Below are 19,130 nucleotides of genomic sequence, written 5' to 3' on the forward strand. Positions count from 1 at the left end.
CGAGAATTTCTAAAACATCGAACAGCAGAAGCTGAAAACAAATATAAAAAATATAAAAATAAATTAACTAGCATTATGAGAATACGTAAAAAGGAATATTATAATGAAATATTAGAAAACAACATAAACAATATTAAAGGTATTTGGAATATTTTGAACAGTATAATAAGAAATGGCTCTAGACAGACTAATTACCCCGAATATTTTATTGATAATGATTTAAATGTTGATAATATTGAGGAGGTGGTTAATAAGTTCAATAATTTCTTTGTAAGTGTTGGACCGAAATTGGCAGAAAAAATCCCAGATCCACCAATGACTGGAAGTACCAATGAGGAGGTCATAGAAAGGAATCCTTCTTCTATGTTTCTCAGAGCAATAGAAGAAAAAGAAATTATAGAAACTGTTAATAAATGTAAAAATAAGATGTCCTCTGACTGTCATGACATAGACATGAAAACAGTAAAAAGGGTTATTGCTGGGATTTCTAAACCACTCACTCATATCTTCAATTTATCATTCCAAACCGGGCAATTTCCTCATAAAATGAAACTAGCAAAAGTAACACCGCTGTACAAAACTGGGGATCGTCACCACTTCACAAATTACAGGCCTGTTTCTCTTCTTCCTCAATTCTCAAAAATATTAGAAAAACTTTTTAATAACCGATTGGACAGTTTTATAGAAAAACACAACTTACTCAGTAACAGTCAATATGGTTTCAGATCAAACCATTCAACATCACTTGCTCTAACAGAACTTATAGAAACTATAACAGATTCCATAGATAAAAAGCAATATGCAGCAGGAGTATTCATTGATCTAAAAAAAGCATTTGATACAATTAACCACAATAGATTGATTTATAAATTGGAGCAATATGGGATCAGGGGGGTAGCCTTGAATTGGGTGGGAAGTTATTTGAGAAACAGGCAGCAATATGTGAAGATGGGAGACTGTTCGTCAGAATGTCTGGATATTGCATGTGGTGTCCCCCAGGGGTCAGTGTTGGGACCCAAACTCTTTGTCCTATATATTAATGACATCTGTAATGTGTCTAGTCTAGTTAAATGTATTTTATTTGCAGATGACACAAACATTTTTTGTTCTGGTGAAAATTTGCAGCAACTTTTGGATGTCATCTCTTCAGAGTTAAGTAAAATTAAAAAATGGTTGGACAAGAATAAATTATCACTAAATCTGAACAAAACAAAAATCATGTTATTTGGAAACTGTAAAATACACAATCAAATACAGGTACAAATAGATGGTGTAAATATTGAAAGAGTAAATGAAAATAAATTCCTGGGAGTGATAATAGATGACAAAATTTGCTGGAAACCTCACATAAAACATATCAAATCTAAACTGTCTCGCAGTATTTCAGTTTTGGTAAAAGCAAAGCATGTCCTAGATCATAAATCACTCTATATTCTGTACAACTCACTGATTCTTCCTTATTTAGAGTACTGTACAGAGACATGGGGAAACACATACAAAACTGCACTTCAGCCACTTTTCATAATGCAAAAAAGAGCAATGAGAATTATTCACAGGGTTGATTATGGGGCACACACCAATGACTTATTTTGGAAATCTAAAACTCTAAAATTGTTTGATTTGGTGGAGCATAAAACAGTCCAAGTATTATATAAAGCAAGGAACTATCTGCTACCAATAAATATTCAGAGAATGTTTCATGAAAGAGAGCAAGGTTATGATTTAAGAGAGAAATCAAATCTAAAGGTTGGTAGAGCTCGTACAACAATGAAAAGTTTCTGTATCACCATTTGTGGAGTAAAACTGTGGAATAATATGAGTACTGAAATCAAAAACATTTCGAGTGTAATCATGTTTAAAAAGAGACATAAAGAAATGATTCTCCAGAGGTACATTGAATAATTCACACAAGGTGTTTGATTACTTACTATTTGGATTAAAATGTGTAATGTGTAAAATGTTTAATTAGAACATATAGTTAAAATTATAGGGGTAGGATTAGATAAGTTTATACTTCTTCCTACTCCTTTTCGCTCATGTAAACTGCGTTGCTTATGAGATGTTGTGTATACATTTTTTCTGTTCACTTATTATATTATTATTTTATCTTATTTATTTATTATTATTATATATTTTTTTTTTTTTTATTTACACTGTCGTTTACATGATCGAAATAAAGATATCAATCAATCAATCAATCAATCAATCAAGCCAGTTTTATTCAAGACATGTGTTAGTATGACATAACTCACTGATACCTTGCTAATATATGATTCCAATCCAAATGCCAAAGGTCACAGAATTTAGCAGATGTAAAAACAACAAAGCATGTGTTTTATGCCAGGTTCTCCGGTTTCCTGCCACAGTCCGAACACATGCAGAGAGGAAGGTAAACGGAAGAGAAAAACGTACAATTTTGGCCTTCTTTAAATTAGCATTAGCTTACATTCCTAAGCACAAACCTAACAACTCAGTATAGACCAGCTGAAACTGGCAAATCACAAAAGTCTCTGTGTCACCCTGGCATCCAGAATGTGTCTTCAAATTGTGTTCCTCATCATGTTGAACCTAACCTAACTGGGAGCAAAGGACCGATAACTCAACTTCTTGAGTCCTCTTGAAGACTTCTTGAGCTGATGCCTCCAAACCAAAGATCTACGTCAACTCTGAGATACAGTGACAGAACGACAGAGGATGCCCAACTGTTAGCATCCCGTTGTTCATGTGTGTGGCATTTGCCTCGGTTCTCCTTGGACCTGAGCTGTCTTCAATAACTCCAGAAACTCCATCTTTGGTCATCTCACTTGATAATCAACAGGTAGGACATTCTAAATTGGCCCTGGTGACCTGCCCAAGGTTAGGGTTAGAGTTAGGGCTACCCTGTCTTTTGTCTCTTTTTCAGCTGGGATTGGCTGTAGACAATGAGTGAGTTTTCTTTTCGACTCATTACACTTCGTCCGTGTTTCCCAAACCCAAACAAAAATTGGTATCACTATAACAGGACGATGGCCTTTGTAGATCTAAAAATAAGAGGAAATGGAGACATAACAAGGAAAATGAAAGAGAGGGAATCCCATCTCTGCCCTCCGGCCTTTCATCGATCTCCTCGAGAGTCCTCGACATGCCCAGCTAGCACTTAACAGGTTAATAACTCCTGATCCGTATCACGCCACTGGCAGGCCAATCTCCTTTTATATATATATACAGCACCACAGGCCAATATCAGCTGACCACATTCAGCAATCAGCCATCTAGGAGTGGATGAGGTGAAACCCTGTTTCCTCAGGTTCAGTGACCAGTGTACCCCCGAGGAATCAATCCCGAGAGGGAAAGCAGTCAATCACGCGGCAGCCAGTCAACCAGGCAGAGCCATCGGAGCTTGTTCTCACTACATTATCACCCGAGAGACAAAGAGCTTCAACCCGAGAATGAGACGGCACAGGTTCTGGATTCTTTAATCACTGCACCAGTTGTGTCACAATACACACATCTCGCTTGAATAAATAGACTCCATGTGTGTCACTGGTGTGAAGAAGAGTGTGCAGGTGACAGCTTCTGCCACTAAAGAAAATTAATAGCTAGCTCTGATTTTCTACGGGTCGCTGAGCTCACCTCGGTTTGCATCGAGGACGCTGTGAAACGGGGTCATGCAATTGTTTCCAAACTAACCCGTGGCATGGTGACGTTTAAAATAAACAGTTGCTATAATAACTGGAGACAGAGAGCAGGGCACACGGTTGGTGAAGTGGTTAGCACTCTTGCCTTGCAGCAAGACGACCCAGTTTCGCGACCCGGTCACGGCCTTTTTGCATGGAGTTTGCATGTTCTCCCCTTTGGGGATTAAGCAAATTGAACACCCCTTAATTGACTGAAGGTGTGAGTGTGAATGGTTGTTTGTCGCTATATGTGTGACCCGTCAGCTGTGATCGCAGGTCCATGCGTCAGAAATGGGGAAATGTTGAACGTTCCATGCAGCGGCATCGGCAACTGCCCAAACGGAGCTCTAGGACAAGGTTGTTCTCCCCGTTGCCAATGTACATGTCAAACAAAGTGCACCCAACAATAGCGGACGTCATATCACCATCAAATTAGCAACATTAGCAACTATTGCTACGTCGCTCCAACTGTAGCCACCTTTCAAGTGTTAAAGCAATGCATAAGGGTAAGTCCACCTTAATGTAATCTACTTCATTTATAAAAACCCTTTACAACAACCCACAACTGTGCAGAAACAGACCAGAGCATAAAAAGTTTGAGTCAAGATTTGAAGAGTCAGGGGATGCTTATTCCAGAGGCGACTGTGAAAAGGTTCGGTCACCTCAGTGTTTATATCGTGACCCGGACACGTCCAGCCGAAGCTGGTTGGACGACCGTAAAGCTCTCACGAAGAGTTAGACGTTAAGTTATATAGGCCTGAACAAGGCCGTTAAGGGCTGTAAAAACAAAACATTAAAAGTTTCAAATCAATTGTGGTAGCCAGTGGAGAGAAGAAAGGATAAGAGTGACGAGCTCTCGTCTAGTTGTGTTTGTTGGAAGACGCATTCTGCACTCGACGAAGGCGGTTTAGAGAAGACGCCAACGTGAAGTGTAAAAATAGTCAAGTCTTGAACTAATGAAGGCGTGTATGTTGCTACCTCCAGGTTGTGACAAGAAAAAAAAACTTTATTTACTGTCAAAGAAAACACCAAGGTTTCCAACAGTCGACCTGAGAAGACGGGGCGCACCAAAGCCAGCGGTTCCAGTTTCCTCCAATCACAAACACAATCTGTCTTTGTTTCATTTAAATGAAGACAATTTTTGCCTCAGCCTCTGCTTAGGAATGTCAGGAATAGTAAAAGTAAAACACTTGCGAGACAATTATGGTCTGTCTGCAAAGGTTTTTGGATCCAGTATGGCGGTAGTTGAGTTCTTTAAATGTCAAATGTGGGTTGGGTTTGTGGAGGTCAGCTTCAGATCAGGTACCAAACACAAAACGATGCAAAAATATTCATGAAAATCATGAAAACTGACCGTAAAACAAAAAAAGTCATGCAGTCATTTTGTGGTGGTTGAAGACAAAGGTATTCAAAAAGTGAAAAACAAGTTTAATTAATCAATATGAGGTCTTACGTTCGTGTATCCGTCGTGTAGTGGACAAAAATAGTTCAATGCTCACTCAAGGCCACGTGTTTTAATAAACCTTATACAGGTTTACTGCCTTTTGACAAATCTGGGAGGATCTTTGAGACTCTTGTAGTGCTTCTGACTCTGTCGTACAGTAAACATGACATCTTACAAGTCTTCCCGGGGGCTTCGACTAATGGCTTCTCATGAAGACACACATGTCCCGACATACGGCATCTAAAAAAGCACTAAAACATTCTGACATTTTTCGATTGACTGGAGCTATGCTAATGCGACACGTCGAGTTCCTAACTGTAGCGGCAAAAAGCGAGATCTTTTTAAAATTAGATTGTCGTGAATGTTAATCCGCAGCCACGCGGATAACAACAAACAAACTATTCTCTCATTTGCAAGTATAAGTCGAGAGAGGAAATCCTTGAAAACAAACAGAGAAAACGGTAATTATCTCTGAAACGCGAGCGCGGGGGGGGGGAAGGGGGGGAATCGTCTATCGTAGCGCGTCAACGAAAGGATGACAGTGCCTGAGGAGCGCTCGAGATCACGTCTGCAGCGCTGTCGTTAGGACAGGAGGGGTTTCGCGATCATGGGAGAATGTGCTGATAGTATATAATAGTCTTTCTTTTTTAAATAAACTGCTCACACATCATTCTTTTTCTTTGTACTCTACAGCACGCACACACACACATACATACACACGTAAGTGCACACTCTGGTATTCAACATCAAAGTATGACGGAGCGAGGCACATCATTAGCAGAAGACAGAGGCGAGGGAGGGTGAAATCATTTAGACGCCGCTGTGGAGAGGGAATTACTACGGCTGTCGGGATGGGAGGACGGCAGGAGAGCGGGAAAGACGAGAGGGAGGAGGAGGAAGGAGGAGGGAGACGGAAAGTGTACAAATGACGGAAAAAGGGAAATGTCAACATCAGCAAGAGAGAGATAACGATTGGACAAACTACAGCGGTGACAAACCAGAGAGTGTTTGTCAAGACCAGCGGAGTTGACCCGGGGCGATAATGCATGCAATGTTTTCATGACATTCACAGTTTCTCCTCCTCCTCCCAATCATCTCCCATCCTCCTCCTCCTTCTCCTCCTCCTCCTCCTCCTCCTCCCCACGAGTCGCTCTGATGTCAGCGGGCCCGAGCGGGCCGAGGCTGACAGGTTGAACGCGGTAATTGCTAGGGACCAAAGACAAGCCATGTTTAAAACATGACACCGTTATAGGTTGTAGGTTGCACACGTCGGTGCTTGGATAACAAGTGGGGGGGAGTGTGTGTGTGTGTGTGTGTGTGTGGGGGGGGGGGGGGGGGTTGTCAACGCTCCTGGCAACAACTTTATCCGCCTGTTGAACTCGACTGAAGAACTACAACAAGTTCGTAAAGTCACTGGGTTTGTGGAGAGTGGCAGTGAGTGTAACATTTGCTTTAGAAAAGGAGGGAAATTGCAGTTTCATACAGTGCAGATCTTTTGTGGCATTCCTCACACATTAATAATATCAGTGCACTCTCTCAGTTAATTGGTCGAGATTTGGGAACAAAGAGACAAACACGAGGTCTGAGAGCATCACACTGGGTTCCTCACAAAAGCGCTTGCCACGGAAAACAAAAGAAATTGTGACTCGAAACTCGAAACGGGTTTAAAACATTCATCAGTGTCACTGAATTTCCACATTGATTAGTGTGAGAGAAATGGAAGAAAATATTTTAATGAATGTTTTCATTCACCCCTTTGCAGCAAGAAGACCAAGGGTTTGCGACCTGGTCGGAACAAGTGTGTGCACATGGGTTTTCTTCCCACAGTCCAACAACATGCAGATTATGGGATTAGGCACATTGGAGACTCTAAATTGACTGTGAGAGTGGCACCAGCAAACCCTTTACGTGGAGGATAAAGCAGTAGAAGATGAGTTTTCATTCATTTGGTATCACCTACTATTTATTAAGAGAGTATAGTCAACCCACATGATGGGAGATTAATCTGTGCACCTTGCCTACTGTGCATCACAGATGTTTTTAGTAGGTAGTATTTACTGAAACCACCCTGTCCACCCTGATTATACAATTTGTGCCTGTTTGCAAGTCGTTTGATGCCAATCCGTGGGATTATCAACCCAACACTATTCAGTCTCTCCACAATTATCTCGTTATCATGGGGAAAAAGAGCATTGTTATCCCATCTACCTACCTATCACAGGGGGATGCTGTGCCAATCTCAGCCCAACATAGGGCAATAGGCAGGGTCACACCCTAGACATATAATCCCATATTGCATATTTTTGGACTGTAAGAGGAAGCTGGAGAACCTGGACACACATGGGGAGAACATGCAAACTCCATGTAGAAAGGCCCTTGTTTCAACCGAGTCGTGAACTCGGGTTTTCTTGCTGCAAAAGCAAGAGCGCAAACCACAACCATGGCTGCTCTCTGCTTCTGTACCGAACACTACAAAGCTCTACGTATCGTTTCTCAAGTCCGAAAACCCTCAAACACACAGACCTTTGGCTGTCACAGATAACAGCTCTCCTTCCTTTCCTCCTAAAACCCAATTAGCCATTTTGTGGCCCTCCACAATCATCCAAGTCCACTTTATTTGCCTTTGATACAGAGGTGGGGAGGTGAGTGGGGGGGGGGGGGGCTTATCTCAGCAGTCTTTAAACAGAGCACCGCTCACATCAGCCGCAGCATCAGGAGAGCAAAGTCAAAGTTATCAGACCTCGCCGAAAAACTAAAATAAACTAGGGTGAGAGGAAACACAGGCGGAGGAAGAGGAGAGAGAGTATAGTGTTTGACAGAGCGTCGCACCGTGAAAATGAAGGTCAGTCACTGGAGGAACAGCTGAGAAATAATGCATCAGGCCTGGTGTGAGGTGTGTGTAGGGCAAACTGATGACCTTTATTATTCTCTGTGTGTGCATCTGTAAGCGTTTTCCTGTTTGTGAGGGAAACAGATGAACAACTGGGACACAGATATGAAATCTGTGCGTGTGTGTGTGTGTGTGTGTGTGCACGAGTGTGTGTTCTTACCGTCATTGGCCTCGCTGCCCTCTCTCTTCAGCATCTGCACCGCCCCCACATACTTCTTCAACTGGACCTTCAGGACCTCGTTCTCCCTGCACAAACACACACACAAAACAAACATACACGCATGTGAGCAATTTAGTCTGTCGTAATGCCTTCTTTTGATGAGTTGTATTCCATTACAATTCTTTCTCTACAAATATGACACCTTGCCACGTTCTGCAGAGCAGTCTTGATAAGCGGGAGCATCTGGCTTTTTCCACGCGCTCATCAAAAACGGTTCAGCTCACAATTAGAGCAATTTGAATACATTTATAACGATTGATAAAATCATTCATCGCGACTGAGTCACCGAGCACAAATAACGCAAGAGGGGAATTCACACCTGTCGCCGGGGATTGTGGTAATTTTTGGGAATTAAAGCGTTTAGACTTTAATATTGTCAATTTGCCTGCCTTTAAATTATAAACAGATGCCTCAGATGTGTGTGTATTTTAGAGGGTCACAATGACAGAAGGCCAGACGACTGCAGCAGCAGCAGAGAGACACTGACAGGAAGTTGTTTACTCTGCTTCATGACAGTACGATGGCAGACAGTGTCGGGGGGGGGGGGGGGGGGTGAAACATGCTGTGACACAGGAGGAGCGCTGAAAATTAAAACACCTGAAATCTAATCCAGGCGGCAGGTGACGGGTAGATATATATTTACAAAGCTGCGACTTGATTTGTGTTTCAAATCTTCCGTCGCACCCTCACGTAGTCAAAGTAACAGGTGGCGTCGGGCGAGAACGTCTTTACACCCGATGTTGACGTGAATCCTTTTTAATCGCTCAATCGTTCACGGCTTTATCCTCCGCATGAGGTGCAGGGACAGCTGGAGACAAAACCGGCGGTTGCCAGATCAATTCTGGCCCAACGCCTATGGTGAACGTGCAAGCTCTACACAGAAAGGCCACTCGTTCAAGATCTCTGGAGAGGGATTGAGACATTATTTGGACATGCATACTCAAACTACAGTGCAAGAAATGCATAGGAATTGACAGAGTTTGAGTGAACTGCACTGCTTGTGTCTCGCTTCAGCACAACTGGAGTCGCTGCGTTTGCAAGCTTTTTTATTTAATTGAAATACACAGGGTGTTTTATTCTGAAAAGCCAGATTTTCCTACTTCCTCTCCCACTCGTGCTGAATTCTGCTGAAACTATGTGGCTCTGTTGCGGCATCCGCCTGAAATGCAAGTGCAGCGTATCCACTCCGATCTTCCGCAACTGTTAACGTCCGTTATGTAGACGTTCGCGACCAGTGACCTTTGACACATTGACAAAATCTGCTCGTCTCAGATATGCAATAATGTCTCGTTCGTCTAGAAAGAGTGAAAAAATTATACTGAGCATTCAGTATTTTAGAGATACTTCAATGTGAAGCCAGTCACATCAGGTTTAGAGCACTTTTTTGTTATTATCCTCTAATGCAAGGATGAGAACTTGCAAGAAACCAAAGATCATGATTTAGTGTTTGGAGCAAACAAACCCGATCATATCCACATTTAAGAAGCTAAAAGTCACACAACCGGTTTAAGAAATCCACCTCAAACCAGGTGGCATTCAGTTTAGTCATCAATACATGGATCGATAATTGATTACTGGTTGCAGGCTCTATCACTTAAAAGTATAATGACTAAATTGCAGCTTTTGTAATTTTGGTAATTGTGTTGAAAACGACTAGTTTCTCTGTCAGATTAGTCACTTGGAGTCCAGATTGAGCTGAAGTCATAAATACGAACTGTTCAGACTCTCTGTGTGTGTCAGACTGAAGCTGAAGCCACAGACACAAAGACACAGTGATGAAGAAGCCGAGTGAGAGAAAGAGGCGGTCTCTTTACAAGCCGTTAGCGTTTAAACATCATCGACTTTGCGGAGGAAATCAATCAGGGTTGGAGTGTGGCTTTATGCCCTTGGCAGTTAAATTTAACAGCCTTTGTCTTTGCTCTGCCACCATCAACCCAAACCCCTCATTTTCAAAGGGCTTTTGTGCGTGTGTGTGTGTGTGTGTGCGGTGCCCTGCTTATCAGCCCTCATTCCCGACCAACAAAAGAAGCGCCTGCTGGGAGATCTCGTGAATCCACGCGACGAGCTCTCCGAGGAGCCGTCTGCGACGTTGTTATCAGAACCACCCCGCAGCCCAGATACTGTTCCAGCCTGATTAAATTAGAGCTAATACACACACACACACACACACACACACAGCACTGTCTCTGAGTGTGTGTGAAGATGCACGCATATCCAGAACTGTCTCATTTCTTGTGAAAATGAAAATTGCATCTCTTGTAAGAGCAGGTGTGAAGGAACTGGTTTTAAAATGATCTTTTCAGTAGTAAATGTAGGGCATTCATTTATTACAATGAAACGATGAATCAATGATTTATCTCATCTCATCTTCTACTGCTTATCCTCCACATCACAGGTGGTCGCTGGTGCCAATCCCAGGTGACGTAGGAGGAAAGGCGGGGTTCACCCTGGACAAGTCGCCTGTCCATCACAGGGACACAGAGACAAACAACCGTCCACTCTCACACTCACACCTACGGTCAATTTAGAGTGTCCAATCTGCCGAATCCCAAAATCTGCATGTTTTTTTGGACTGTGAAGGAAACCTGGAGAAAACCCACGCACACAACTCCATGCAGAATGCAATTATTAATAGTTATAATTATTATTAGTACTATAAATATGCTATTTTTGATTGGTTTTAATTGGTATTAATAAAATAAAAGCTAGTTTTCAATATCTTCTAGTTTCACTAGACACTAAACTTTAACCTCTTGAATCTATAGCCTTCTCCTATTTTTATTCCAGCAAGTTAAATCAGTGGTTTTTACTTTTTGGCTTGAGACTTTTCCTTTTCATTCCACCCTGTGTTGTGCTTTATTGTCATATTTGCATCCCTTTTCCTTTTAAATTTAATTTTCCTTTTATTCTGAAGCACTTCCAGCTGCAATCCTTGTATGAAAGGTGCTATACAATTATTAATTAATATTATTACTAAACTGGATATCTTTGACTTGTGGACAAAAAACACAATTTTGAGGAGTTTTTTGAGGACATTCGATTGAAATTTGACACAATCTTCCACATTTTATGGACGAAACTCCAATCAAAGAAAACAAATGATTTACTGATTATAAAAACAATTGTTCGGCACAGCTCATAATTTTTTGTACACACTGCAACATGTTCATTCAATCATAATGAATAATATCATATCAATAACTTATAATACCTGTTTCAAGACTAATAACTAGTCCAATAAATAAACTGTGCGCATGAGCTTAGTGAGCTTTGATTGACAGTTGTGTATCTACTGTATACACACACACACACACACATATACACACACAACTGCCTTGCAAACCTAAGACAGGATTATACAAAAGTTACATCAACCGGAGCATGAGAAGAGATTATAAAGACACACACACACACATACGGCAACACAATCCAGAGCCAGATGAACATCACACCTGCATTCCAATGTGAGCCATATGAGCGGCGTTCTCGGGGGGAAATTGGCGGCAGCTGTCGGTTGATATATAAGAGCCGTCAGTGTGACAATGTAAATAAGCAAGGTTAAGGATGAATATTGCTCTTACAAGAGAGCGAGCCGCACGGCACATACGCTTTCAAACGCAATTTCAGAGTCGACTGAAAAAACACAGGCGTCAGGGTTCACGATACGCACACATCTGTATAGTTAACAGAAGCTCTGACCACCATCGTGTTCATTTATCACACGCCAAGTTTCTGTTTTAATGATTTCTTTGTCATATGGAGCAAAGAAACCAGAAAATATTCACATTTAAGGAGCTGAAAAATCAAGAGGAACGATGGGTAAAAAAACAGTCAAAACGATATATCAAAAAAGTTGACGATATGGGACGATACCACTTTTTTGTGCCCGATAATGATATCACAAACTCTGCTACCGAGTCATTCTTAAGGACATGATTCTCCAACTGTGTAACAAATATTGTTCTCCGCAAAAAGAAGAAATATAACAGCCCAAACACGACTTGAGGATTTTTGTATCATATTGGATTTTGCATTGTATTCATTTAGTCCGATATCCGATCCATTGATTTTTGACCGGTATCGGACCGATACCGATACTGACTGATACTGATTATTTTCCACAGGTGATGATTAATTGAGTAATCGAGTAATCGTTTCAGCCCTACTGTTAAAGTCTGGACTGGAAACAACGTCAATTTCCCGAGGAATGGTCATAAACGGTAAATGCCAGATCCTCTTTCTTGGGGTGATTGATTCACAAATAAAACACACGTAAACATCACGTAACACGCACACAGCTACGCATACGGAGCTCCTGAGGAAGCGATATAAGCTTCCGAGTTTGAATATCAACAGTCGTTTCTAGTCAACCTTTAAGAGACAGGGTGTGCGCTAATGATGGTAAAAAGTATAAGAAACTGTGGGGGAAAAAAAAGGCAAAGTAAATATTTGGCGTGAAAGGGGAAACAGCGTATGAATGTTCCTTGCATAAAACCAATAATGTAGCAGAAAGTCTCCTCACAGTAATTACTTATGTTGACTTGATTCCCAGAGGTCTTTTTTGTCTTCTTCCTCTCCACTATTCTCCCAACCCCTTCGCTCTATTATCCCCGTGTTCGGTAGCCATCCTAATGTGCAATAAACGCCGCTAAATTGGCTGTTCTTCAGGTACACTCTGGTTTTGTTTGGAAGTAGTAAATGAGAAGTACAAAGACGCCCTCAGAGACGGTCGGCGCAGGAGCTGAGTAATGCTCCCGAGTGCAATTTACCGCAAAAAGAAACACTTCAAAAAACGCGTGTTAGACTTCCAAAAGTCCGGTGCAAAGAAAAAAAAAAATAGCTAGGCTACGGTGTTCAGCAAGGACGATAGAAAATGAATGCATCCCTGGAGGCGGTTTGACACAAACGACTTCCCAAACACAGAAAAGAGCGAGTCTGAACGCTCCCGACGAGTAAAACGAGACAAACTTCACAGCTGCTCCTCTCTGCCACTTCTGAGATGAGCCACACCAGACTGTCTTGAGGAAAGATGGCAGCTCTGCCAGCTAAGAAAAAGGCATCTGCTCCCATTTCTTGTGGGTTTGTGCATGCGTGTGCGTGCATACTGTGTGTGTGTGTGTGTGTGTGTGAGCCTGTGTCCGCCTGTCCAAACCACCCCCTCACACTATGACGAGGTACCACTTCCTGGCCTAAGCCCACTTGACTGGCTGCTTTCCTATCTTCATGTTGTGAGAGGCAACGCTCTGCCAACTGATGTCTAAATAGGGAGAAGAATTGGTTGTGAAGAAGAGTGTGTGTGTGTTTGTGTGTACTTGTATTTGGCATAAACACTGAACTTGTCAGGATCAGTAGACCTCACGGAGAAACAAAACCTGGTCCTAATGAGACAGAACCTAATTTCTGAGAAGGTTAAGGCTGAGATTTCAACTGCGCTTAGGTCACCTGGTTAACTGGTTAAGGTTTTGATTAGGGATATTCAAATGAATGGAGGTCTGTATGAACCTGTGTGTCTGGGGGCCCCCCATACTTTTAAAGCCCTTTTTCAGGGTTAAGACTTGGTTTTGGGATTAGGGTTTGAATTGGGTTTAGGTTAGGATTAGGGTTAGGGTTAAGGTTAGGCACTAAGTTGTGATGGTTAAGGTTAGGGTAAGGGGCCATCACGCCTATCAGATAATGACTTTGGTAGGAGCTGAAGTCACTTTTTATTAAAGTAAATGACATTTGTTGTACTTAAGTATCAAAAGTTGTGGTAAGGGTTAAGGTTAGGCACTTAGTTGTGATGGTTAAGGTTAGGTTTAAGGGGCCATCACGCCTATGATGCGACTTGCGCCTTGTATAAGTTATCTTACCAGATAATGACTTTGGAAGAATCTGAAGTCACTTTTTAATAATTTTACTTAAGTCAAAGTCTTAAAGTATATGTCATGTATTTTAAGTATCAAAAATTAGGGTTAGGGTAAGGGTTAAAGTTAGGCACTTAGTTGTGATGGTTAAGGTGAGGGTAAGGGGCCATCACGCCTATGATGCCACTAAGACCATCTTGTATCAAGTAACGTTAAGGTATCTTACCAGAAAATGACTTTGGTAGAAGTTGAAGTCCCTTTATATTATAATTACTTCAGTAAAAGTCTTAAAGTATATGACATTTACTGTACTTAAGTATCAAAAGTAATTTTCTGATTAAAGTAGAGGAGTTGGGATTGAGACATGGTAGCTCAATGGTAGGGCGAGTTGTCTTTCAACTGGAAGGTTGCGGGTTCAATTTCTGTTCCACTTAACCCCATGTTGCAGCAACTAGGGATGGGAATTTCACAAATTTTTAGAGTCGATTGTCGAGGTCCACATGTCGATTTTTTGTCGACTTTTTTTGTCGACAGCAGCAAAGCGTGGGTGGAAATTATTCTACACTGTAGTACTTCATTTTAGGCTCAAAAACATGGCTGTAATGTCCATTATTGACCATCAGAACAGCTTTTTTGCAAAATCACCATCATGTTCAGTTGAAGATGACCTAAATGTAGTGACAGAGACCATTAACTGCTCAGGAAAGTGTTTACAGACGTCATAAATCAAATGAGAAACAGGCAAATGTTTCTTTTGTAGTCCCTACATTGCTTTTTCGGTGAGTATCGAGTTGAATGTGCTGTAAGATTTCAGGCTGGAAGGCACGGTGAGGTGGTCTTTCATGTTATATTTGGACGGGTGCTTGAATAAGAGTCCAGCTGCTGTACATCTTGAGTTTTGTGTGCGAGTAGCTCAGGAGAATGAGCTCGGTTTAGCCCACTCCCCTCTGCCGGCGTTTACGTCAGCCGAAAAAATCTATCTATGGCGACTCGCTCATCCTCTGCCGCCTACGCATAAAAGCCGGGCTCACACACACACACACACTCACACACACACATGACGCAAGATGCTGGTAAAAGTTAAACATCGAAACCTGAACACTTTTGTCCAACGTTAGTGCCCATTAAACGATCAAGTTGGGAGTTTAAAGAGGTCAAAGAGGACGCCAACGGTGTTAGGATGTTACCGTTCAGGCGTCAGATTCTATATCAGGCTTTTCTGGCTTCCGGTTCAGCCTCACAGTGTGCGATTGGAGCACAAAGGAATTGTGGGATACATAGCAACCGTTGCCAGTAGCCCCCTTTCCACTGAACGATTCTCTGACAGCTTTCAGCGCTCACTCAGTGGCTAGCTGCTCCTTCGGTTGATATTTATAGCCGCTATTGATCGAGGCAGATTTGGCTGAGAAGGGGAAAAAGCAGCACTTGAGATTTAGCGCGCGGACAATATCGCTGAGTGCAAGTCTGCGTGTTGCACTCAGACTCAGACGTGTGGACTGCATGTCACAGTCGACCCGCAGAAAGCGCAGGGCAAACGTGACGCCATCACTCCTTCCTCCCCCCCCCCTCGCCCCCAACACTCTTTGCACTTTAACGTGCTTCATGTGAACAAGGAAACCATCAAGTCTTGGCAGCGTCCGCCGCAGACGACAAGGCCGTCAGCTGCAGCCGCGCGTCCCTTAGCACGTAACGACTTTGATTAGCTGGATCAATCCGAGCAGGTGGCTTGGCTTTTACTGTAGGAGGCTACTATCTGAACACAGACTGGCTGAGACTGCTGAAGGATGACTAATCCTCTATTTAAAGGGCTCGGGGCTCAACTGAAGACTCCTGGCATACAGGAAATCAATTGTCGACGCCGGGGTGACGCAGATTCACTTTCAGGGGGGAAACGGTGTGTGTGTGTGTGTGTGTGTGTGGGTCACTCAGTGGGACAAAAAAAAAAGTGTGTTTCATCGAGAAATTATAATCCACAATGAGCGTGCCAATAATTTTCAATCAAGGGGAGACGGGAAGAGTGATACTCGGAGAAACTGCAGTCCCTCTCGGTTTTAGCAGTAATTACTGTGATTATGTGTAAAACAGCGATGCGGCTACTGTCGGCACACAGCACAGTCAGCAGCAACAAAGCAGTTTAAAGCACAGACGTGAAGCTAGGTCCTCTGGGCTGTTACAGCTTTTACATAAACGTCTAATGGTGTCGCTGGACAGCAGTTAATAAAGGGGAACTTAAAAACACAGTATGTAATCTCTGCCATGCCACTAGGGGTCACTGCTTGTAACATCACATTTCAGCTACATATTGACCCAAATGAGGCACACTGGATGTGTATTCTGACTCTGACTGAACCAGGGGTCTCAGTTTAGTATTAAACTAATCCCAAATAAGCCGTAAAACCTATTTGACCCATAAAATGAAGATAACATCATGCATATAGTTGTGTATATATATATAAACAGATCAGACTGTGTTGCATTTATGAAAACTGCTGCCATATATGTACAGAATGAGTCTTAAGAAATCTTAAATCATGTTAATCTCCCACACTGTATGTACTAGTTATCACACTAATGTACTTAGGGTTGACACACCTTGGTTGACATCAAATTCAAGGCCTTTTCAAGGACTTTCAAGGACCAATTCCATCGAATTCAAGGACAGAATGTGCCGACACGGCTTAAGATGAGCATAACGTCGTCATTTGTGCTCTCTTGCTTAACTTTTCTCGCTCATTGTTCTGCAAGAAATGTCACGCCAACGGCGAAGAGAGAGACAGTGGACAGTATCCACAACAACGCTAGTAATTATGACTCCATGTTTGTTCTGGTTAGGCCGAGACCTTTACCTAAAAATCTTCACGTTCTTTCAATGACCTCTCTCGAAAAAACTTTCAAGGATTCCCAGGACCCGTGGGGACCCTGTGTACTTTTAACTCGCCACCGCAGCTGCTTCATACCTGGCCAGTGCCTGGACCTTGGCCGAGTGTCTCTCCTCCAGCTCTGCCAGCTTCCTCTTCAGCAGATCCGTTTCTTGCCTCAGGCCAGCTGAGTGTTCCATCTCCCCGTCCAGCAGAGAGCGCAGAGACCTGACAAACACACACACACACACACACACACACACACACACACACACACACACACAGACACAGACACAGACAAACACAAACGTCCTATTAAAATCCCTACCAGATTTTATATTCAGTAGACGTTTCCTCTACGCAGACCCCAATCTTTAACATTCACACAAAGTATCTGTTGACATTTTGGGTGCGATGTTATTTTAATCTCAAAACCACAGATAAACATAATCAAGGGTGCTTAATTTGACGAGCAGAGTGAAATTCAGACACTCGTCGGTGAGTGCTACACTGTTCATTTCATGCAACGGGTCCAAATCACAGTTTATCATTTAAAAATCTAAATGCCGCTTGGCAGACGACTCGCATTAATTATGATTAATCACAAAAAGATGTTAAATCCTAAAAAACAGTTTATTCTGATCACGTTTATTCTGCGTAGTTGCCTGTGTGCGTGTATGTATTTGCATATTTATCTATTTTTTATTTTTTTTATTTTAACTAGGGATACTGGTTATGGGTTTATAGATATTGCTCATAGATTATATAATTGATAATAAGGAGTGATTGTATTGAGAATGCATATTTTCTTTGTGTCGGTATGCATGTATGTATGTATATATGTATATATATATAGGTGTGTTTTTATATGTGTTTTCACTTTTTATTTAATTTCTATTATTATGTCTGGGTTTTTGTTGGAAAACTCAATGAACACATTGTTCAAAAAACAAAACAAAACAAACTAGAAAAGCACTCGGAGAGCACGGACCTCCGCCAAGGCAACTCAGCCCCCCACAAAATAGCGATAAAAATAGTGATAGCCTCTACGGATGTTGCCCAGAATTTAATCTCTTGTTCCTACTCCCATTGCGGACATTTGCTGAAAATGTAATCCAAATCCGTCCGTGACTTTTTCTGAGTCATGTTGCTAACAGACAGACAGACAGACAAACAAACTCCGGCGAAAACATATACCTCGTGGCAGAGGTCAAAAAACACACAACTGAACTGTTTTCTGCCTGACGCGATTAATGTGGAAGATCATAACGATAACCGTTTGTGTGTAGATAGATAAAGTATTTTTTTTTTACGTGTTTTGCTCCTCCAGCTCGTCCTTTCTGTTCATCATGGCGACGATGGCCTGGCGCAGCTCCACTGCAGAGAGAGAGAGAGAGAGAGTAAGAATGTGAGACTAAAACTACCCTAATATACATAAAATAAACACACCAATAAACATGGACTAATGACTTTCAGTTTGCAAGTGTAGAAATAATAACACAAGCCCACTTTCACTCTCTCCTGAATTAATGCTGCACTTTTGTTCCACCCGTGCTCTGGTAAAATTATGTTTTATATTCTGCCGCTGACAGAAGTTTCTATTTTCCCTCCGCCTCACAGAGAGCAGGTTGTTTATTGCAAAAATCCTACTTTTATGTATATAAAAATTTTCTGATATAAAAATACACACGAGACGAGACAATAATGTAGAGATATATGTAGTGGCGACCGACTAAGATTCGCATTAAACTAATGTTATTCCTTAAGAATTATCGGGAAACAAATTTATTATCGACATATCAAGTTTGCTAAACAGAATTTAGAAGAAACATGTGAGTTATTATTGCCATTTCCACTTATAAATAACATCGACAAGCACCTGGTGATGGGAACCATAGCCCACACAACAGAAAAACTGATCTCAGACACTTATAATCAAGACGTGATTTGCATGAAGCCGGAAGCTGGTTGTATTTAAATATTTATCAGCTTTACACAGTCAGACAAACGACGACGAATGATCCGTGAGGCGGAGAGAGGGAAAAAAAAGGAAAAGGAGGCAAGATTAACAGCTTTAAAACTCAAGGAAGTCACTGGACCAGGATCACATCCATCTGTTCATGTGGATACGAGATAATAATTGCAGTGCTTGTGGTGTCCACAGGGGGAGCTACTGCTCTCAAAAAACAACAACAAATAAATAATATAAATTACCTTTT

General features: G+C 41.8%; 1 protein-coding gene across 1 annotated transcript in view; it reads right to left on the reverse strand.

The window, feature by feature from the left end:
* snx29 (sorting nexin 29) overlaps positions 1-19,130 on the reverse strand; it is a 127,064-nt gene that overhangs the window by 90,229 nt on the left and 17,705 nt on the right. The window contains exons 12-14 of the mRNA XM_083904118.1: positions 18,225-18,288; positions 17,011-17,139; positions 8,151-8,236 (exon numbers count right to left, since the gene is read on the reverse strand). Of these exons, the coding sequence (XP_083760244.1) occupies positions 8,151-8,236; positions 17,011-17,139; positions 18,225-18,288 (279 nt within the window). The remainder of the gene's footprint in view (positions 1-8,150; positions 8,237-17,010; positions 17,140-18,224; positions 18,289-19,130) is intronic.

Source organism: Microchirus variegatus (assembly GCF_963457635.1).
Source record: "Microchirus variegatus genome assembly, chromosome: 17".
NCBI classification, from domain to species: domain Eukaryota; kingdom Metazoa; phylum Chordata; class Actinopteri; order Pleuronectiformes; family Soleidae; genus Microchirus; species Microchirus variegatus.